Raw genomic sequence first — 23,921 nt, 5'->3', positions numbered from 1 at the left:
CTGTGACTGGACCAACTGGCCGGTCTATGCTGCCACATACTGGGCTATGGTCATTCGGTTATCCAGACTGAGGACCTAACCAAAGCCTGACACAAACACCTTTTGGCTCACGGGCCTTGATTGTCTCCCTTTGGCAAACAGGGCACAGGGAGGAGAAGCAGAATCAGGATCTGGAGCAAAAGGGGTTTGCAGCACAGGCAGGGAAACAAATAGCTCTTCAGTTCTTGTTAGGAGTCTAGTGGCAAGTATATTTCCTCATAAATAGCTGATACGTTTCTGTCTTTTGAAGCAGTATTATATACTTGTAATAAGCGAACGTTACAACCCTGATGCAATGTTGTGATATTGACTAGCAAATTACATGCCAAGCAGCTGTGTGTTTATCTGATTACACTGACTGTGATTCTGGGTCTCCACACTTCTGGGTATATTCATTGGCATGTTTTAGACCCGCTTCCAAACGGAGAGTCTCAGTGCTATTTTTTCATCCTTTTAGGTATTAGTGCAGAAATAAAACCTGTGGATGGAAAAATAACACTTAAAATCACTCATATCTGACTAAATGCCATATGAGGCATAGGTTACATAGACAGTTTTATACATGACTCCATCACTTGCAGTTTTTATGCTGGATTCACTGCACTTATGTGGCATTCATAACACCTTAATTTATTCTGATGTTCCAGAGCCTTTAATCAGATGCTTATTGCAGTGTTACTGAGCAAACCGAGCACTCAGGTGAGATGTGGGCATGGCCTTCAGTTACAGTCAAGAGAGACCACAGCAAGTGGTAAAATTATTGTTATACTCGCTGAAGATATCTTCATTTCTGTACATTAATCAGAAGAGAAGGAATAAAATGGTCAGCTCAGAGCAGGACAAAAGGTTCACAGAGATGTTCCATAGGGCTTATATATTCATTAATGATTCAGGGAAGGTCTAGAATATTAAGTAGCTGAGATATGCCGAGAAAATAAAATTGCTTTTATTAGGTAAGATTGGAGAAGACTGAAGAGAGACCTTCAAGATTCTGGTGTCAAGAAGTAAGTGATTAAAAGAGGGAAAAAATGAGGAGTAATACTTATATATAGCTAAATTCTGTAAATTAACTGCAAAAGCCATAGAGAGTCTTTCTGAATGAGTTAGGATGAAATATACTTGGAAGTGACAAGCATATCAAATAATGTTTTAAGAAAAGAATAGAAGAAAATTCAGCAGGCTTTACAGCCTTTAAAGGCTTTATGGAGATTATGTCATTCTTCTGGAATAAAGCAGTTTTTGTCTTGCTATTATTAAAAAGAGAAATGTCAGATATCTCTTGTCTTTTCCTTCTACATAAGACATCTCTCAATTTTCTCTAATCATAATATTTGTCTTTCCTGGGAGCTATTCTAGTTTCAATTTTAATTATTTATTATTATCATTTTGAATGGCATTGCCAGAATTTATTGTAGTATTTAGAAGATTGTATCTCTGAACTCTTGGACACTGATCAGAAGTTTCCTCTATTTAAAAATCTTTCTCCTGGTGCATCTTATAGTCAAGTTGATGCAATATATTAGTGATTTGCTCTCTCTCCCTCTCTCTCTCTCTCTCTCTCTTTTTATTTTTTCCTAATCGATAAATTTACTGTTCATAACATTATGCCTTAATTGTATTTTTAAAACGCATTTCCTTACATTTTATGCTGTTGTATGTTCCTTGTAAAACTCTGGATTTTCTTATCCTCTAACCATATTACAGGAGTTATGCTATGGAGAATATCGATGAAAATATGAAGTCCAGATAATTCTGAGCACAGATTCCTGAGTAATTTACTAGTATCCCTGTAAATGAGTACCTCCCATTTCAGTACAACTTTATAATCTCCCATTTAGTTAGTTAGTTACTCTGCCTTCTTGCGCTGATCCACATTTCCATTTTAAAATACTAATTTCTCTTACACTATTCAGACATTTTAGAACTATTGTAATTTTTCTTGTATACAAAGATGAATTATTTTGTCTCTTGTGGCATCCTTGATCTAAATTGAAGAGACATGGATTGAATGCGTGGATCATTTAGCGATTAAGGAATTGGCTGGATGGTAGAACTTGAGTTCTGAGTTCTTGCATTCAGTGCATGGTGTATGCAGACTTTCTCTGTTTATTCTCTTTTAATCTGTACAGTTATATAACATTTTTGTGATTTAATTTTAATTTCTTTTGTTACATTTCGCTCTTCATTACATTTGGCTTAATTAAGTCGTTCTTTTATATTTTTAAATTTGCTATTTAAAAATCAAAGCCTACTGGTGTGTTTTTTCCCTTTTAATGTAAAATGAACCAGCTTATGATTCCTTATCTTAGGGATATTTTTTACATCTCTTTCTAAATAGTCTAATTAAAATATATATATATTCCCCAGTAGTTGATTATTTGAGGAAAAACAGTTTTGATATACTGATTCTGTCACTTAGAAATAAGTGTTTTCTACTATTTAGTAGAAATAGTAGATAGCATTTATCAGTATTAATAGTGTTTATTCTCATAAATTAGGTCGTGTCTTAATAATACACCTTTGATTTTGACTTTCATTGTCTATCCCGTTCCAAATCCAAACAGACTCTGTTTCATTTCTTATTATCCATGTGTGGTCTTGTAGCTTTCCTGAAGGCTGCATACCTCACTTATCTTTTGAGAGCCATGCTCCAGTTGTGCTTGCTTCTTCACTGAGTTTCACTGTTACCTCTGAATATGCAAATCCATGTTTTGTGCTAGTAATAATTGGATTTCTTGACTTGTGCCTTCATCAATATTACATCTTTCCTTCATTTTACTGTTCAACATCCTATATTATTCATTCCTTTTTCTACATTTATTGAATGTTCTGTTTATGTGCATTAAAACTGCCTGTAGGGAATGAACAAGTTCCATTACGTAATACTTGAAACCATGTTTGCTAGCCGTTATGGTACATTCGTTTGCCACTCTCTGGCAAAAGGAGAATGTTTTCCATGAATACGTTCCGAGATATCAAACCCTTCTTCATGTCACGTGGAAGTAATCAGTTGATTTTTTTATCATCTTACTTTACCTTTGACGTCTATTTTAGGATTTCAGATAATTTGGTTTTCCTCTAGCTGATTATTGTCTTCAGCCTGTTAGTGGTATTTATTCGTTCAAACAGTAGTTTTAGCAGTTTGTTTTAACATAAAGAATATCTGGTGAGCGTACTATTTTCATAAATATCCCCAAATTATGTAAATTACCTTCTAGCAACTAGGGTATTCTTTTCTTTTTTTTATTATTATTATTATTATTATTTTAATATTTTTTGACCTGGTAATATGTTTTTTTGTGCCATCTGTTTCCATTTGGACTCCAATCACACAACCATTATTTCTTCGTTCTATAAGACCAACTTTCCAAATTTTTCTCTTAGACATCATGTAATGGAATAATGAATACCTGCTTTTCTCCATTATTTTCTTTGCTTCATCTATTTTCCAGGCTGTATCTTTAACAGGTTTCTGCAAAGCTGTGCTATTCTTGTTATACTAGATATGCTTGCATAGAGGGACTTCGATGGTGTACACTTATCCAAGTTTGTCAATTATAAGTGAGAATAATATGCCCGTCATACCTCACAGGAACCTCAGTAAAGTAAATAACTGCCTTGGTAATAGAAGCAGTAAGCTAAATTCAGCTGTGAACAAAGGAGATTGCTGCAACTTTTAAGAAGGTTCTTTAAGAAGAGTTGTTGGAAAATGTGATTCTGTGAATTATTTCTCTTCCTCAGGCCTAGCAGTTAGCACTTATGTACTTCTGGTTTAATGTGTTCAAGCTGTGGCAATTCTTGTAAGGATGAAGTTTAATCTAATAGTAAGAGTAATTGTTTGGCAGTTCATTATTTAATAATGACAAAATAATTACTTATAACTGTTTATACAATATCTGTATACTCACAGTATTTTCCAGAGAAGTGCTAGAAGGTCATGTCTTCAAAGTTGGGTAGTGGTGTACACTCCAAATTTACAGTAATAATAACATATTTCATATTCCTGCACCTAAGTAATACAACTTCTTTCATATTCTGTCTCCATCTTTACAATTTTAACTTTCTACTTAGACCATTTTAGGTCATAAACCTACAAGCATTTTTCAAACAAACAAGTAAATACCAGAACACTACTCTAGGACAGATTAAGTGGAAAGAAAAAAATAGCAAATTTTAAGTAAATAGGTCATAGATCAGAGTTAGTCCTCAGGGTAAAATTTTAAGGACACAGTTGACTTTCAGAACCGTTCTGTTGTCAGTGCTAGTCTTCCACTAAAAGGAAGTGTTGTAGAACATGTGTAGAGAAATGCTATTTGGAAAGAGAGAATTATAGAAAAGTAGTTTTATGTTTATGAGAGCTGACAATTAAACTTCTCTGTATGGTAAGACTAACCTGCTACAGATGTTGCTACAGCAGTATTACTATGATAAAGCTGAATAATCAGTGTCTGGTATCCAGTAGTACTGGAACACCCCTGTTTGCAAAGACCGTATTACATATTTTGAATGATCATAATTTATCTAGTAAATACAATTGTTTTCATCATAGTGCCTTGGGATATAGAAAACGTACTTGATTGCTCAAGATGTTGAAAGTTTTTTGTGTCATAAATCCCAGCAGATAGTACACTCTACAAACTCACTGATCTTCAGTGATACTACTATCATTTCATGATAATGGGCTATTCAGGCAGAGAGTCAACAGATCCAGTGTTACAGTATTATACAGTATTTCCTAAGACTTATTTGTGTAACTGATGCTAATATATGTGTCTTTGTTAGCAAATAGCTTAGATATGTGAAAAGATTTGTGGCAGTTGTAAGCTTCTTTGATACTGCAGTAAAAAATATTCACTCTGCTACTACAGGAGTGGGAGTTTTGTCCTCAAAGATGAACCAAGGACTCTGCTAATGACTTCCTGACTCTTCACTCAAAGTCTAGGGAACAGTATCAATTTTAACAGTTTCTAATTCTACACCACTGCAATTCCCAGAGAATGTGTGATTTATGTACTAGCATAATGGCCATGCAGAACAAAATGCTTATAGCAAAAGCTTGACTATAAGCAGGACTCTTAGATTCTACCATCAGACCTCATTAGAGGTTAGAATTTATAATATGTCTTTACGGAGCATTTTCTTCTGCCTTTTATTAAAAGCAGTATTAATAATTTAAACATAGCCGCTAAGTGGTATGGAGGATGTAGATTCTCAACTCATTTACTTCCCAGACAGAAATTTATTGACACACACACCTAGACTAGGTCAGCCTAATCTATTTCTTAAACAACTTTTCTTTTAGATATGGCTAAACATGAGCTAATAAAGGTACTAATCCTACCTTATTTTTTCTAGAATGCCATAGAAAACTAAATGCAAATTCCTCAAATCAGGCTTTTCATTGGTCCTCAAGTAATAGCCTGCTGTAGCTTTATCCTCTGTATATATCAATGTCTGTTAAATTATTTAAGAAAGTATGCATGGCTAACTCCAAAAACTGAGTGATACTCAAAATTGGTTTCACTGAATCTTGCAACAGAATTGTAGGAATTCTTATTGCCTGGAGTTTAAGACACATAGATCTATTTTAGGTACCTCAGTCAAGAAAAAAAAAAATCATTGTGTCATGCCCTTTCTATCTTAATTCTCAGTGTTTTAGCTGGAATGGATATGATGAGAATGCTGTGATGGATGGAAGAGTAAGTAACATCAGTAAAATGTAGTGTAGGCGGCACAGGCCTTCTGTAATTAGTAAAGCTCTTCAATGCTACTGTTGTGTTTTAAAGAAGGTTCTCTTTTGAGAAACAGCTATATTAATCAGCTTGAGAGGTGCTTAAATGTTCATCATTTGAGATGGGAATCAGCTGTATTGGGGGTGAGAATGTCTTCTTAATAGTCCTTCCTAATATCCCTGTTAGTATGAAAAACTGTTGTCAGCCACCCCTCAGGGATATCATTTCTCTTAACTCCGTGCTCTTGATACTCAGCTTCCACTAAACTGAAGCCTAAATCCATATACTTGGTCTTGTTAAAAAGAAATTAACCTGCAGAAAGAGTATTGATATCTCAGGGTATAATGCCAACACTGTAATGCAAGGACATATTGGGCAATTTTGTCTGAGCTGTTACATCTGCATGGCTTTGCAGACATACAGTTCCATTCTTGAAGAGGTATCTTAAGAGTCCTTAATGCTTGAAGCGACGAGTTTTGTCATTCCAGAGGTAACTTGTTGAGAGCCTGCAAGGGTGCCGTTACACAGCACTGCACTGAATAGAGCTGACATATCCTAAACAAACAGGAAGACCTATTGCAATTTAGTACATTTCAAATATTGTGTTTGAAAACTGATATGCAGTCATGCAATTTGAGTTTGTCATATAGCATATGCATACACAAAAGATGTAAATGCAACCTGACATTTCTTGATTTTCACGCGCGCAACTTAGCACAGTCAATATTTGCTGTATCTTTGTGAAATACATATTTTTATATTTGGCATGATATTATTTAGAATTCTGATTACTGAAATACACTTTACTTAGGAATCTTGAGCTGAAGTAATTCAGCAAGTCTTTTTATCTTTTGATAGCTAGGAAATGGAAGGTGTCAGTCCTCACCAGTGATATGCCATCTGCAGGAACAAGCTCAAAGGTTTATATCATATTGTATGGGGATCACGGCAGTTCAGGACCTATTTTTCTTGATGGAGAGAAGGGAAAATTATTTCAGAGAGGCAGTGAAGATGTCTTCACAGTAAGTAGTATATACTCATTCTGTTACTTTCTTGTGTCTGGCTAGATTACATGAAATTTCAATATCTATGCAATAAAAAAGTCTGTTTTTGTACTATACATATACCTGTAAGCAAGAAGCAGGACATAAATGGAGAAATAAATGTAGTATCCTTTTCCCCTAACCCATCGAGAAACTGGCTTGATTCAACATATTTCTTGTCTGCTTAAGAAGTACTGATTAGTTTATATAGTGCCCAAAAAACCTGAGAACAATATTAAAAATGAAACAAGTGGAGAATTAGGGGATGGAATAAATTTTTAACTTTGTTAAATCTTTGCTGTCTGATTTCAATTAACAGCTCCCAGTTACACATGTAAATTCTTCCTCTATCAGTCTTGTTCCTTGGTGACTTAAATAAGCCCAAATAGGGTATGTTATCAAGAACTGCAGAGTTTAATTGTATATGTGGAACTGTCAATGTCAAGTCTAGTAGGTATCTGCTATAAAACCATGTAACAAATAACTATTTCCATCCTTAGCATCCAGGATAGCAAGTACTATTCTGTCTGGGATCTGTCTGGGATGCAGGAAATTAAGTTCTTAGTTCTCGTCAGCTGATGGGCTTTCTAAGGAGAATCCAGCACCTCTGATATTTGTGCCATTCTCCATGTGTGATATAAAAACAGAACTGAAACAAGATTGAAAGGAATAGATAAAATAAGTAACCAGGGTTAAAAATACTGTCTTCATAAGAAATGAAGAAGCTCTGCTTACTGCTCCCACTACTGCCATTCATTTAATTCTGAATGACTCTTAAATACAAGATGTGGAGACAGTCCCTGGTTTGGAAACTCAAATTCACCTCTTATGTGAATTTCCATCGCACTGAATACAATTAAGGAGGGTGTACTTTAAAATGCATAGGAGTCAAGCCTCTTTGCTTGCTTTTTGTGCTAAATCCAAGTTAATTACGGTCACTCTGTATTCACAATGCAGAGAATTTGGTTCACACCCATCTTTATATCATAAATGAAAACATGGAAATGAATTCTGTAGAAAGTGTCAAAAGGACAGCAAATCAGACTACATCATAAAAAAAAAAAAGAATGCAGCAATGACGAGAGGCACTCATGGTATATTTCCAGCACCTTGAAGATAAGCTTTCTAACTCCACACTTAAGTTCATGACTACTTGTTTGTGTAACCTTCACATAAAGTGATTCCCTCAGCACCCTATTATCTGTACTGGATGTACTCATCCAGCCTGCCCAAGAGCTAATCTTTCAAATACAGCTTTTAAAGTTGATTTAATTGAAACCATTTGTAAGAAGAAATGTCAAAGATGAACACAATTGTTCCAAAATTGTAAAGTATGCCATCTGAGAGGGGCAGGGAGAACTCAGAGGTAGTGGAAGGTGCCAGGGATACAGAATTCATTTTTCAGTAGGTCAGTGGTACAGATGCTAAACTGAGACATCCATTAGGATCAAGCTATAGTTGTTAGTGATGCCTACAATCTGTATTCCTCTTCCACTGAGACCAGTATACACTGGGGAACAAAATAGCTGCAGCAGCATCTTGAATCATTTAGATGGGTCTAGCAGGCCACAGGATTTGTCATTTGGTTTTTCTTTAAATGAGCAAGCATCCAATAATACTCTGGAGCAAAATATTTTGGAATCACTAGTTTAAATATCAGAGTAGTTAATTCATCTAAACTAAAATTTTACTCATAGTTACTAAATGAATTTTTGTTGTATCTCTTTTAAGCAATGTACTGTATTTCATCAGTGGTGTTCCTTTTACAGATTCATACAGGAAACATAGGACGTCTCTACAAAATACGCATTGGACATACTAATGCAGGAAGTTGCCCTGCCTGGCATTGTGAAGAGGTAAAAGAAGCGAGAAAGAATTTTATCCTTCCAAAAGCAGTCACTATGACAATAGTGTCAAAATATGAGTTGGAAAATTTCTTCTGGAGAAGTATGATAGCCTCAACAAATACTTGTAGCTTTGTTTAAGAGTTTATTTATTGTGGAGTGTTTTTTTTATGAAGAATGAGAGGCAATCTATCATCTTTGCTTGATTGCTGTTTAGTGAGAACTATATAGTGTATTTCTTTAAAAGTGCATAAATGAACAGTAAGAAAAACAAAGAATTGCTCTACTGTAGTCTGAGTCTACTGTAGCCTTTGTGTGCTACAGAGTGACCAGAGTTTGTTGAAACCTAGGAAGTCACTGAACTCAATCCTGCCAACTCTTCAAATCTGCAACTGACTCCATGTTGTTATGTACAGCATCAGAGCTACATTGCAAGTGTTTATAATTCTGTGACTCTGAAACAAAGATAATGACAGATTATTTTCCCTCCTGACTTAAAAAAGATCTCAAAGCAGGCAAAGCAAAGTTGCTAGGATATGCAGCGAGAAAATTAGAAACCAGGATGGGTCAATGAAAGGCAGCTCCTGCTTGACGAACCCGATCTCCTCCTATGATTGAATGATCTGCCTGGTGGATGAGGGAAAAGCTATTTGATATAGACTACCTAGACTTCAGCAAAGTCTTTGACACTGTCTCCCACAGTATTCTCCTGGTGAAGCTGTCTGCCTGTGGCTTGGACAGATATACTCTTTGTGGGTAAAGAACTGGTTGGATGGCTGGGCCCAAAGAGGGGCAGTGAATGGAATTAAATCCAGCTGGCGACTGGTCATGACTGGTGCTCCCCAGGTGCTGGTGTTCTATTTATTATCTTTATTGATGATTTGGATCATCAGGGCATTGGGCACACCCTCAGTAAGTTTGCAGATGACACCAAGCTGGGAAGAAGGGTTGATCTGCCTGGTGGTATAAGGCCCTGCTGAGGGATCTGGACAAGCCAGATCACTGAGCAGAGGCCAGTGTGATGAAGTTCAACAAGACCAAGTGTTGTGTCCTGCATTTTGGCCGTAACAGCCCCTGGTATCTGCTTGGGGCAGAGTGGTTGAAAGACTGTGGAAGAAATGGTCCTGTGGATGTTGGTTGACGCTTGGCTGAACATGAGCCAGCAGTGTGCCCTGGTGGTCAAGAGGGCCAATGGCATCCTAGTTTGTGTCAGTATTGCTGGCAGGTTCAGGGAAGTGATTATCCCCTTGTACTCAGCTCTGGTGAGGCCATACCTTGAGTACTGTGTTCAGTTTTGAGTCCCTCCTTACAACAAAGACACTGAGACCACAGAATGTGTCCAGAGAAGGGCAGTGAAGCAGGTGAGGGGGGACTGGAGCACAAGTCTTATGGGAAGTGACTGAAGAACTGGGATTGATCAGTATGAAGGAGAGGAGGGGGCACCTTATCACTCTCTACAGCTCCAGGAAAGGAGGTTGTGTGGAGGTGACAATCAGCCTCTTCTCCTGGGTAACAGTGAAGTGACAAGGAGGAATGCCTGCTGGTTGGATATGATGAAAAATTTCTTCTCTGAAAGAGTGTTGAAGCACTGGAACAGTCTGCCCAGGAAAGATGTTGAGTCACTGTCCCTGGAGGTTTTAAAGAAACATGGAGATGTGGTACTCAGGAACACGGTTTAGCAGGCAACACTGGGAATAGGTGGATGGTTGAACTAGCTGATCTTTCTAACTAGATAATCTTTCCAACTTTAATGATTCTGTGATTCTATAAAGTGAAGTGAATCAGCAAGTTCTGTTCGTAGTTTCAGTTGTTACACACAATACATAGGTAATTGGATGGGAATGAAACTATCTGGATTTTATCCTTGATGTTAGTCATGTACTATGTGTGCCAATGATAGGCTATCCATGCCTGAAACTTTTCTCTGTTTGTGCCAGAGTTTCTCATCCTTCAGTTAGGAAAAAGCAGTTGATAAAGAACTTTAGAAGCTTCTGATAAACTCAGCATTATAATCATGCTTCAGGGCTAATTTACATCTGTCTAATACAGAATGCCCATTAATGTTAAATATTCACTGTTTTGAACTCTGTGATTGTTTGGTGTTTTAATCAGTTGTTTTCATTTGGGGCTGAAACTCAGTTAGAAGCCAAAGTATGGTCTGTGTATAATATACGTAGATTGTGTATGTATATCGTATATATATATTGTGTATATGTATAATATGATATATAGATGATATGTAGTACATATATATATATATAATATGATATGTATATGCATAACATTGTATGACAAATCCATTTAAAATGAGATGTTAAGGAATGCTGACAAAAATTGAAAGAATAAAAAACATATTTTTCACTTTTCTCCCTTCCCAGCTAGGAAATATTAACTGAAATCAACAGTAAAATTTTAAAAGAAGGAAGGAGCCAAGTACTTTACCATGTTCCATAAATTCTTGGCTTATAAATTTTTTTGTGTGTTCTTACTGAACCTCTGCCAGTCGGCTACAGTTTTAAGACAGCAGTGGGTCATCCAGGGTTAGATCATTCTGTCTTAGTAATTTCAGGCACATAGTAAAAAAGAAATACATTCAAATAAATGCATTCTACAAGTAAACTAGGATTTTGTTAGGTAGAGAGCCAAAGGAGTACAACTACTCATTTTTAGACTTCAAAAATACAGAATGGATGAAACAAAATACAGAATGGATGGCCAGACGCTCACGTTATTGTTCTTTAAGAAATATATATTTTTTCTAGAAGATCTGAAATTGAGTAATCTATAACAGCAGAATTTTTATGGTTAGTTAGGCATGTTACTTCCCCTTCAGTATCCCATGGTTTCTTCAACTGTATCTGTATTGAGATGGTTTCAGGACTGCAAATGATCATGATACTGCTTCATTAACTCCAGGTTCCCTTTCAAGATTCCTCAGCAGATATTGACAGGATGAAGCGTACCAAGGTTTTCAGATAGCATGAATTTATTTCTTTAACTTTAGTATTAAAGCAAGCAAAAATAATTAAAGTGTTTCAGATAATACAGAATTAATTCAATATTCTAATTAAAAAGATTGGGCTCTATAAAGCATGAAGCAGGAATGAAGCTACAGGTAGAAGCAGTTTTTCTTCTCTCAGCAGTCTGAAATTATAATTTAGCTGCTAGTATAAATTAGCATAATCAGAGACTATTTTACTACATAACAGTCAATGAGATTCTTACCACAGTATGCTTTGAAGTACATAATAACTGGATCTCCTTTGATTCTTTAGCTGAAGTGCATGTGGTCCTTTTACTGCTGAGTACTGGAAGTTGGATATGGAAGAAAGTTTTATGGGGCAGACTAGAACTGGGTCCAGCACTTTCAAAGACTACTTATGTCAGAAGTAGTTTTGAAGGATCGTAACCTCTTCCTTTAATTCTTATTTTAACAGTAAATTAAACAAAAGGAATAGATTAGCAAGCATTGCTGAACTTCCCAGTGAGAACTTCCCCATCAGTTAAGCTATGCCACTTAGTGCCTGCCTACCTGGATATATCAACTGCAGCAACAAGGCTGGATTTTGTCAAACTACACCTGAGCAGATAAACCCTGTTTCTTGTCTATGCTTTAGTTACTCTGCCCTGCCTTCCTGAATTTGATTGAGTGAAAAGTCAAATTGGGTGCAGCTGTATCAAGGGGGCAGACGTGTCCCAAATGTGTGCTTTTGTGATCATGGCACAGAGCTTAATCTGCACAGGTTTCAGCAGCATTCTACAGCTGTCAAATTCTATTCTGTCTATCTGGACTCAGATCAGTAACTTAAATTGCAGTTTCTTTTTCTGCTTTAGGTGCAGTTGCTGAATCTTTTTTCAGGGGAGCAGTTTTCTTTCCCTGTAAATCGATGGCTGGCCTGGGACCAGGCTGATGGAGAAATATCCGTGGAGCTTCCTGTATTACATCAGGGTCAGCCTGTTCTTCCAGGTAAGCACAATACCACATCAGCTAAGTCAGACCACAAGAAGATGCTGCTAGAGATTGTCATTTCTTTTCATCAGTCCCTCTATCACTTTTTTTTTTGCAGTCATATGTTTTCTGTGCTGTTTTCTTGTGGTTATTGGGTATGTTCAGACAAAAGGTTAAGAATCACCAGAGAAGAGTTAGGAGAGTCTTTACTGCTTTGATTTGACAGATCCTTCAGAAAGATTAATGATTTGACAGAATTTTAAGCATCTGTGCTTTAAAATAGTGGCAATAGTAAAGATATCTCACAGTTATTGGTTTATATTTTTATTTAAAAAAAAACAAAAGTTTTTTAAACAAAAGAAACAATTGTCATAAGGTCATTGTGAGTAAAGTCAAAGACTCTACTTTCAGTAACTGAGAATTTTAGCTCTACTATGACTATTTTAGACACTGCTTTATTTTCTTTCATAAAAATAGCTGAGACAGGTTTCCAGAATATTTATAATTTTGGGGTTTGGAACAAAGTAATATTCCAGAAAATTATATATAAAAAACTCCATCACTGATATACTAACATCATGATTGTACCGTAATTCTGAATGTCAATGATGGGAAACACTATCAGAATTATCCAGCATTGCTGCTATTTACACTGCTTGAATGCTCTGTTCTACCACACTAATCCCTGTTACCCATGCTGGTTGTTTCTATTTTTTCTTTTCTTCAGTGGTGGTAAGGGTATAGAAGAAGTCTGTGCTTTCTCTTCCCATCACTTCATCTGGCATTGCTCTTTCTTAAAGAAAGTACAAGAGAAGAACAAGATTGGTTTATCCTATGAGGGGTATGGGTGAGAGATCAAGAATGTGAGGGCAGATGATGATCCTGTAGCATGTGAAGATGGAAAACTTATACCATCATAGATATTACTTGTGCTGAAGCTTTCACTTGAGAAAGATTCACATGAGACATGCTCTGGGCCCTCCACTCCTCGCTTACCAAAAGATCAGATCAGCTGAAGATCTGAAAGACTATTGGATGAGAGAAACCCTCATTCAGAGTTATCAAAAAACTGTGGAACCCCTCCCTCTCTCCTCCTTCTGCACCCCCTTTTTTTCTTACCAGAGTGTTTAATACTTTATCAGTTTCTGGTGATATTACAGTACCTTTTATTGATCATGAAAAATTGAAATGGTAACAGCCATTGCTGTTGGATTGCAGAACAGAGGAAGAGGCTATAAATGAAATAGAGGGGCAGAAGTCCAGAAAATGGCAGATGAATATTGGCAAACGTACCTTTCAACAGTAACTCTAGTAATAAAGGGCTAGGTGACTTGAAGCTTCACTTATACTTGTTATGGCTGATCATGGAGATTAAGACCCTGGAAAGAAGACCAGAAGAAAAGGCCTGTGCCTCATTAATATGTCTTTAAGAGAAAAAGAATAGAAGGAAAGGTTCCCCCCGTGATCTAGTTTGTAGCTGTAAATGTTTCATGAAATACGGTAGAGTGGTGCTGGGCAGACCTAAATACACTAATCTGTGATCCTGAGTGGTTATGATTTTCATATCTTTGAAGGCATGAAAAGCCTCTGATGCAGTCATCCTTTGTCCTCAGGTTTGATTTCTTTGGGAGAATTTGATATTATTAGTAGAGGGACATACAAACACATCAATCAATACAAAACACCAATCTTTTAAATACATGTTAATTAACATTGATTAAAATGTTAAATTGAATATGCTCAGCTTCCCTACATACAATATTTGTTCTTTCCTACTGTTCCCTTACTTAATACTCAGAGACCTTGGCCTTTTTCATCTTACAATTTTTGAGTCTTACTTTCTGAGGAAGTTGTTCCGTTGTTTCTGAAAGAAAGATCTAATGAAAGATTTTCATTATCATGTACTTTTGATGCATTATAATGCACAACAGCATACTTAAACCCATCCTCTCAATCTGCATTTTGCAGTTAATAATTTCTCTCACACAGGAAAAGAAGAAAAGGACCATGTATTTTCTCAGTATAAGAAGGGTCATACTGAAGGCTTTGGAGAAGAGAGTTTCATCTCTAGCTTAGTAATTGAAAGACAGCCTCTGTGTCTTTTTGCCAATATTATATATCTGCATAAGACAGTGAAAAGAGAAAATGGCTTTTAACTTCAGGGAAGATAGTTTGATAACAGAACAAGGGAAGAGGTATGGATTCAGGCTGAAAGAGAGATGATGAGAGACCCTTTAAAACCAATTTCTGAATAAAAAGAGGCTGAAGCACTTTCTGATTTAACAGTTTTGTGTTCAAAGAGAAAACATCTGAATTAAGCTGTTAAGAAGTATTACATAGTGACATCACGACTCTAATTCTGAGCGACTGACCACCATTTGTTTGACATTTTATCCTCACCCATTCTACTTTTTTTTCCCTTCTGATCATGTCTTCTGACACAACCTTTGATTATATGAACTACTTGAAAGGGGTAAATCAGAGTTACAGTGTTTGGTGACTGGCAATCCTCTGCTTTTCTTGAAGTAGAAACTGTACAGCGGATTATTTATGCTGGAAGAAGTTGTAGGACTGGGGAGGATTGTTGATCTGGAGAAGCAAATTCTCTTTTGTACTTCTCCAGAAAATGGGGAACCAGTTCATGTGGGTACTGCAAGGAAAAAGTTGGAGAAGTAATGAGATTGGGTGGTGACATGGTGAAAGATGAAGATAAATGGCAACATTAAGTGCCAGTTGTTGATACTCAAACATATGAGGTAGGTGTACTCTTGAAAAAAATAGTACGTGACTCTGCTGTTGAAGACTGTCAAAAGCTTCTGTGGCCTAAATGTGGCTAGCTTTTGTCTGAATGATAATAGTTGATCTGTAGTGAGGAAAGTATTCTACCTCTTTGTTCTGTCTTTCCTTATTCATAAGTATAGGGGAAAGAATAAGTTTTGCAAATAATCTTATTCCCGAAATTCTCTAATTTCAGACTACCACGTTTATGCATTTAATTTTTTGCAATTATAGGCAAAAGTATGTGCAAAGAATACAATTCCTTTTTCTTAATCTCCATTCTGCACATTGTTCTGTGAAATGTCTAAAAGAAAGGTGAGTCACCTATGTCTTAGGATATAAGAACTATAAATACTTATGCTTATTAAAATCAGGGATTCTCCCCAGGTTTATGAGAGTTAAAGAGGAGTGCGAAAAATTGTGAACATTCCTTGCATTTTTTTATTTAGCTATTTTAGCTATTTTAAACTTCTACCCTGGGTTTATTAATAATACATATCTATAGAACAATACTCCAAAGGAATGCAGATGTACCTTGTGAGTATTTCTAAGCATTTAGTTCTGATACTAGAAGCAAGTTAATCCTGTACCACACATCTCTGTGTGGGCATGTAAACACCATCTGTGAAGAGAGTCTACTGTTTTAGCTAGATTGGTACCTTTATCAAGGCTAAATTATTTTAAGTCAGCTTGTGTAGTCAGCTAAGCACAAGTGCCATGTGAATAAATGTGAGATAGTCATAAAAAAAAAAAAAAAAAAAAAAAAAAAAGAAAGAACACCTAAAACAAGCATTGAGGGAAAAGCTGTAAATAATTGCAGATAAGGACTTATTATGAATAAATGCCTACTGCTTATTGAAAGAAAATTTTGGTCCATCAGCAGAGTGAGATGTGGGAGCGACCTCCTTCAGGTGAATTGCAGGAAAAATTCTTCACATATTGGAACTGGGAACTGATAATTGAGTGCTGTTAATGATTTTGTTGTTCTGGATCCAATTGCCTAGAAAGATTTTTCTTCCCATAAGGCAAAATAGCACAAGGACACCTATATTAGGAGGAAGAGCTTGTGTTCCAGAATATGAGTTTGTTCTCTCCTCATTTCATTCTCTCTATGTCATTTGGTCTAGTTAGCATTGTCACTATATGTTGGCATAAACTTTGCCCTTCCTCTGTTTCTGTTAGGGATTATCATTACATGCTTTTATTTAAGCGTAAGTTTTCTGGAGTTCTAATATCCACATTCTAAAAATCACTGATTTCTATTGATATACGCATTTATTGTGTCATAGTCTTTATTCCAAATCTGTGGGATTTAGACTCAAATGCTATTTTGTCTTTTTGTATTTGGGTTATTTATTTCTTTTAAATAGTCTCTTTATTAAACTTAATCCCATTTTTTTTTCTTTTCCTCACATATCTACAGACTTTAAAGAATTTCCGTATGGAATGTCATAGAGGAAGTCTGTATTAACCTTTTGCAGGAAGCATAAACTATTAAATCTATACATCTTTCTGAATTCTGAGGTCTGAGAAAAGTAAAATTTTGTGCTGGATTTTTGTTTGTTTGTCGAACCAATGCATTCAAAATGTTAATGTATCCTGCCACTTCCTATAGTTTGATGCCACTGCTTATGGTAAGCCTGATCTTGGGCTTTGGCTATTTACTTTTCAGCTTGGTGATGATTTCAGATGCTGCAGCAGGACAAAATCATACTATTGTGCATTTTGAAGTTCTTTTTGTGTACTGGGATTTAAAAACAAACAAACAACAACAAACCCAAACAAACAAAAAAACCCTCATAAATATAACATCAAAGCAAGTTTATACATTTTTTTCATTATTTTACTTGAATAGGATTTTGAAGGTTTTACGGTCTAACTGCCCTTGACACAAATGTATTTGGAGTCTACAGGCACATTTGCAGTTAGATGCTATTCTAAATATAATAATGTTTAATATGAAAAGTTGTCAACTTCTATTGTCAGTGACTGTCTATGAAGTGCATGTGACAACAGGAGATCTGTGGAATGCTGGAACTGAAGCTGATGTGTATATTTCTATCTACGGAGAAAAAGGTGACACAGGATCAAGACAGCTGGTCAGGTCACAGAAACCCAAGAAATTTTTGAAAGGACAAGTGAGTACAAGAGCTTTTTCTGATGTGTTTGTCCAGTTTTTCCCTCTCCAGTGGGCAGTAATGCTGCAATTATGGGAGATAATTACTGCATTCCTATGTTATTTCAAAATTCCACAATTAAGCCAAGATTACTTTCTAATGGTACATCAGTGGTTTTGAAAGATGAGCAGAATTCTCATTTATAAAATAGATAAACTGTGCTCTTTCATATTTAATATTTAATTCCTTTATCATAGAATCATAGAGTGGCTTGGTTTGGAAGGGACCTCAAGGATTGTCAAGTAATTCAATTTAAGTTGATTTAACAAATTAAGAGAAAATTAAACTTTACATTTTATGTCTGCATTCCTAGCGTTGAAATCTATTGCAGCTTGTAAAAATTTATTCCAAATTAAGCATTGAACAGGTTTTTATTCTGACTCTCATCCCATTCGTCTGAGTGGAATGCTCCCATTAACAAAGTGATGAACCTTATTTATTTTGTTTCAGGAAAACTGTCCCTGATTTATTCTGGAATTGTCATTAGATGATATTTCAAAGGGTGTCTTTGAATGAAGAGTTTTCTGGGCTTAAGTAGGACATTAGATTCTGTGGCTGAAGAGTGTTTTGCTTTTCAGATCTTACTGAAAATATGTTGATTGATTACAGACTGACATCTTTCTTGTGGAAGCTGTGCACCTTGGCCATTTGTACAAGATTGTTATAGGACACAACGGTCTTGGATCAGGTCAGAATTATCTCTACTTAGTCCCTGAATATTACCTGTGAAGTTATTCACCTTTTCATAGAAACAAAATACATAAAATAGAATGTATGACAATGTTCCGGAAGTGAGAGACAAAGTGAGAGACTTCTAATGGCACTTTTCAAGTGACCTTCTTATATGAATATCAGATATTTTGTTTTCACTTTCAGTATTCTGTCATGTATTATGTTAAGTATACCATCAACAACTGCTCTTGCAGTTTTTGACTAATCCTAATCAAAAAGTGTAAAGATGAGGAGTGTCTGCTTGAGACACTGAATGTATCTCATACAATCGAAGTTATAGTAAAATAGCCTAATATTCTTTTAGTATTACCAGTTAGATCCTAAAGATGCAATTGGATTTTTTATTTACAGTATCTGGCCATTAGACAAATAGTAATAATAATAAAAATCAAAGTGCTTGCAGTCACAGGATTTGTTTTGTAAAATCTTTTGCCTAAATATTGTACAACACAGCACATTTTTTGAGCCACGTATCAGAGCTGTGGAGGCAATGTAAAATGTGTTGTAGGATAGTTCTCTACCTGAATTTCTCTCTTATGCACAGTCATGGTCCACTCTTCCCATATTTACAGATAGAACATCTAAGCTTTTTCTTCCATTTGTTTCAGAAACATCACATTGTTTTTAGTCTTTTTCCGGGAGTGCCCATAGCTGGGTGCCTCTAATCGGAGGCAGTGCTCAGATACCTCTGAGAATGAAGAAATAAAGACAAGGTTTTCTCTTAGCAGCACTCTTCGCTGCCCTACTTCTAGGTGAAGAATTGTTGCAGATTTTGTTTACTTGCTTTGTCACTTTTTGTGGCTGCTAACTGACGTAGAGTGCAATTAATGAATAAGGGTTTCCTTTTGAATAAGATGATTAATAGAAAATCCCTAGAGATTCTTGGGAGTTCTTGTTCGTAAGATTACGTATGTCTAGAAAGGAAAACAACTTTGAGGAAAATCTTCACATGAAGAAGATCTTGCTTTTATTCTTCACCCCCAGTGCCATGTAGTATGAATTTCTCAGTGAAAATCTGCCCTTGATTATCAGCCTTCTACTTTAAGGATCCAGCTTACCACCCCCTTTGTTCTGGGCTCATTTGAATGACGTTTTTGAAAACTTGGGCAAACTGAGGCTTCTCATGAAGCTAATTATAAGCCACTGATTCTAGAATTTATTATTTAAGAAGCAGATGAAATGCTAGTATTGTGATAAGCTGCCATCTAATCTTGGTGATATTTCAATCAGTAAAGCAAAATAGTTTAATACAATGAGTAAATGAGGGGAGATGTGATCTTAGAGCCACAATGGCCAGGTAGAGAGCTAGCAGCTTTGCTGGCCCACCTCCAAGTTCTACAGTACTTACAGCATGTAAAATCTTTAGTCCTCCCTGTAAGTGCAGCCTTGACTATAGAATGGAGCTGCAGATTTTTCAGTTTCAGTAGAATCAATCATAGAATCAATCAATCATAGAACTACCAAAGTTGGAAAAAACCTCGAAGTCCAACTATCCACCTATTACCAGTATTTACCTACTACACCATGTCTTGGTACAGCACCTAAATATTTCTTGAACGCCTCCATAGATCATGACTCACTGGGCAGCTCATTCCAGGACCCAACCACTCTTTTGGAGAAGAAATTTTTCCTAACTCCCAACTTGTGAAGAGAGAAAGCCATAGGAAATCAGACTCCACTAAATCGGCCTTTCATTAATTAACTTTTAATTTTTTTCTTTAAATATAAGGAAATGGATGGTATCTGGACAAAGTTGTAATCAAGGATCCTGTGACAGATCTGGATTATACTTTTCTTTGCCACAGGTTAGTGGTATTTGATTTTTAATACATTTCTAATTGCCCATAGATTTTCTTCTGAGATGTACTTTCAGATGAAACACTTTTCCTGAAAAAATGAACTGTAATTATTAGATTCTTCTCATAGCTCTCTGAGTTGCACCTGTCCCAAACCTCTGGTGTGTTTCAGTTGATGAAAAAGCAATAAAAAATTCTGCCTTGGAACATTTCACTCTTTTACCTAGTGAACTATGTAAGAGATGCTTTTTTTGGCATATTCTTTGTACTGAGTACTTTGGGTCTTACACCTTTGGATGCATTCTTCTGCACTGTGAGGTGGAAAGCTTTCTCAGCAGAGGCTTGCCTGGGAATTTGTGAACTTGGAGATCTTGTGGATCTCAGCACACCTTTTTCTTATTTGCCTTGCAGCCTTGGGTTGCAATATATCTTGAAGCAATCCTATCTTCCCTGCCTTTTGCTCTGCAGATACTACTGCTCTGTACTGCTCTGAGTCTTCCGCTCTGTAGCTAGCTTACTTCTGATTTTATGTGCTCCTGGTGAAGTCCCAACACCTTATGGAATAATTATAAATGATAAAGTGCAAATACAAACAATGGTACAATCCAGTTGTGTGAGTCTAGCTACAGCTTGCCAGTGGCACCTCAATTCTATTTTTCTTTTCTCACTTCTCCAAGTGAATAAATAAGTGCCTAAGACAGCTCAGAGTGAATGATGTGCATACTGAAGCTGATCTGTGTGTGAGCAAGGGCTTTCTGCCTATCAGACACAGCACCTCATCTTTGCCTGACCTAATTTTTATTCTGTGTTCTAGATGAGATAAACTGCTATGAGGAGATCTGTAACGCTAGTTTCATACATAATTTAGGGAGAGTTCAAACCCATTTCAGGCAGAAAAATACAGAGTATTTGCTAGTTATTGTTAGAGCTTGATGCTATTCTTGCTGATGCTGCTCCTATAATGTGTGAATCCTTCAGGCTCAAATGTAGTACAATAGCATTGTAAAAGCATGGTTCAGATGTGATAAGGGTGTTGTCTGTGTGCGGAACATGTAACGGTTCACACCCTGATGTAGCCTTCTTGCAGACAGGACGAGAAAGCATTTTGATCACTGCAACTTTGATTATTGGTGAGATCAGTATGACAGCTCTAATCTGTATTAACTGCCTTAAGCCCTTCTATCTCTTTCTGTTTAATCAAAAAAGAAATGGAACAACAACAACAGAATTCAATACCATACCAATATTCAAATACCATGTATACAGTATTGTAGAAGATGCCTGTCATAGTGATTTTACTGAAAAGTGTTCTGTTTTTCAGATGGCTGGACAATGGGCAGGACGATGGCAACATTGCGAGAGGACTGACTGTGACAGATGCCAGCACATTTCCAGGAAGTAAGTGAAAAGCGGTGGGGAGGAGGACCCAGGCTCACAACAACTGTGTCAAATGGAATGAGGATGCTTTGTAAATTAATCATATGTTTTTTATCTATATAGGAAAAGAGCTGGAGATGAAGAGAGAGGAAACTGTAAGGAATTACTTTTATTTTTATTTAGAGAATTCTAGTTGTACTTTGAGTGAAACTATATCAGTTGTTCTCAAGTATGTCAAACTCTTGTATATCATCTTCTCATAAGTCTTTTCTGCTTGTTGTTTATAAAACCAGTGGGCTGCTGAAAAGTGGAAATTTCAGGAAGGCAATAAACTTCAGCTTTACAACAGGCTCACCCATGGTTTCATATGTCTCTATCCAGACAGCAGCGTTGATGCTCTTGGTGACAAGAAGAATAAATATGGTAAAGTATTTTTCATGTGGGTGTATGCATAAAGATAAGGAAAAGGGGACTTCATATTTCACTGTGCCTTGTGTTTGATTCCTGTGGTTATAATACAAAATTTTCTTCCTTAGAACATTTACATACACTCTAAGACACAAGTAATATACTTTGCTTTAATATAAAGCATGAAAAAATCTGATATGTTTTCTTGCCACTGTCTCTCCCTTACAAAATATAAACTTTCAGTCATCTGCAGTTTGAGCAATCCCACAAAATGTCAGGCAAAGACAGACATAATCTGTTGTAAATAGATCCATCCAAGCTAACAAGTTAAGCTTTCCAGGTATATTTTATTCGTAGAGGGTATATATATGTTGTATATGTATATTACTTGTGTATATACATGTGTGTGTATATTATGTGTATATATATGTACACATAATTATGCACATATATATACACACACATCTCCTTTTGTTTCCATCCTTGTCATCGACTGTAATGGCACTCTTCCTGTTCTTTCTCTTTATCAGTTTCTACCTTACATGTTACTAAAACTTATTAGAGCTAGTTTCATATTAGGCATGCATTTTTTGATCTTTGTACTGATGGAGTTGCTTGGCCTTTCTCGCATCTTCCTAGGGACTTTACATACATCTTTTTGTAAGTGGTAGCACACAATCCTGCAGGACACACCAAAGATTACATGGAGAGCAGGGGAATACTCCTTAACATAACCTGTGGAAGCACCTCAAAAAAGCTACATTGGAAGTGGCTTTTACTATATTATAGCAAAACTCCTTTTGTTATCAGTTTTGGTCCTTTAGTTCAAACACTGGTGATTCAAACACTGACTAACTCAAATCTTCTCTCTGCACTTTTAGTATTAGAGAATGTTTGAAATATTTGAAAATACTGGCAACAGAGAGGAGGAGTGTCCTTTCTTTTGGAAGCTCCATTTAGGATCACAAAATGTGGGTTACCTGGTGACAGACCATACTGTCTGCTCATAGTAATTTGTAATCTTTCTAATTCACCTTTGTTGCTTTTTAATGCTATGTCTTCAAGTGTTGCTTCGTGCCAGATTTGATTTCACAGAATGCCACAGAGTTCACAGTCTCCTAATGTGTGGAGTTCAAGTTTGTACTCCAGGCTGTTTCATCCCCTTTTATAAATTCTTGTGTCATTATGTCTGCATTTTCAGACATAAATGTGTGAGATATTTATTGCATTCCATACTGTTCTAGTACTGTTTCACCTGCTGGATATACATCAGTGTGTGTAAAACTGTGCAAATATCAAATCTGTTACACAACTTTCAAATATAATCAGTATCATTGAAATAATTAAATATATTAGAAAGACAATTAGATCAAAACCAAACTGATATCTTTCTATCTAAACTATCAATTAATCTAGATGGGAAGTCAGAAGAGCAGACACTGTCACCCTATGTTCCCATTTTTATAGTTCAGAGTACAGAATCAATACTTGTACAAAATGGATACAAGCACTTATCATGTCAGCCTTCTTCCTCCAGAATAAGATCTTTCTCTGACAATTTCTTTCAGATTTATTTGAATTACTTAAATGTGCAGTAGGCAACAGAGTGGCTAGATTGGTCATGTGCAACAGAAATCCATACATGCTCTCTTGGGAACTGTTGTTGAAATTTTCATTTAGGATCCCTGCTTCTTTTTGTATGCTTTGGAATAATGTCTTCCAATCTAAGCTATCTACTTCTCTTTTCAAATTAAAAAAAAAAAATGTGTTTCAAATACTGGTAAAACTGCTTATTTGTCTTTAGCACATCTAAAGAAGTATAATAGCATAAAAAGCATTGAAGGAAAAATTCATAGGTGGAGATTTGTTCTAGTGTTTTTTAATTTCTTAGGGAGCTTTATCTCTATTGTAAAGTGGAAAACTCATTTGTGATTGTTATGTGTCCTCCATCTCTTGCCCAAAGGGCTGGAAAACCCATCTATGTCATATAACTTGTGACATCATTCCCAGGGCACAGTGATCACTGACTATATAATCCCAATTATC

General features: G+C 36.1%; 1 protein-coding gene across 2 annotated transcripts in view; it reads left to right on the top strand.

Moving 5' to 3' along the window:
* The window catches only part of LOC125691128 (lipoxygenase homology domain-containing protein 1-like), a 221,619-nt gene that overhangs the window by 58,938 nt on the left and 138,760 nt on the right, over positions 1-23,921 (top strand). For both annotated transcript variants that reach the window (XM_048940117.1, XM_048940118.1), the window contains 9 exons: positions 6,630-6,793; positions 8,584-8,670; positions 12,493-12,625; positions 17,372-17,523; positions 18,172-18,250; positions 20,024-20,099; positions 21,412-21,488; positions 21,591-21,622; positions 21,761-21,890. In XM_048940117.1, coding sequence (XP_048796074.1) covers positions 6,630-6,793; positions 8,584-8,670; positions 12,493-12,625; positions 17,372-17,523; positions 18,172-18,250; positions 20,024-20,099; positions 21,412-21,488; positions 21,591-21,622; positions 21,761-21,890 — 930 coding nt within the window. The remainder of the gene's footprint in view (positions 1-6,629; positions 6,794-8,583; positions 8,671-12,492; positions 12,626-17,371; positions 17,524-18,171; positions 18,251-20,023; positions 20,100-21,411; positions 21,489-21,590; positions 21,623-21,760; positions 21,891-23,921) is intronic.

The sequence above is a fragment of the Lagopus muta genome, chromosome 3 (assembly GCF_023343835.1).
Source record: "Lagopus muta isolate bLagMut1 chromosome 3, bLagMut1 primary, whole genome shotgun sequence".
NCBI classification, from domain to species: domain Eukaryota; kingdom Metazoa; phylum Chordata; class Aves; order Galliformes; family Phasianidae; genus Lagopus; species Lagopus muta.
Note: the sequence above shows the minus strand (reverse complement) of the source record. Positions and strands in the feature narration are given on the sequence as shown.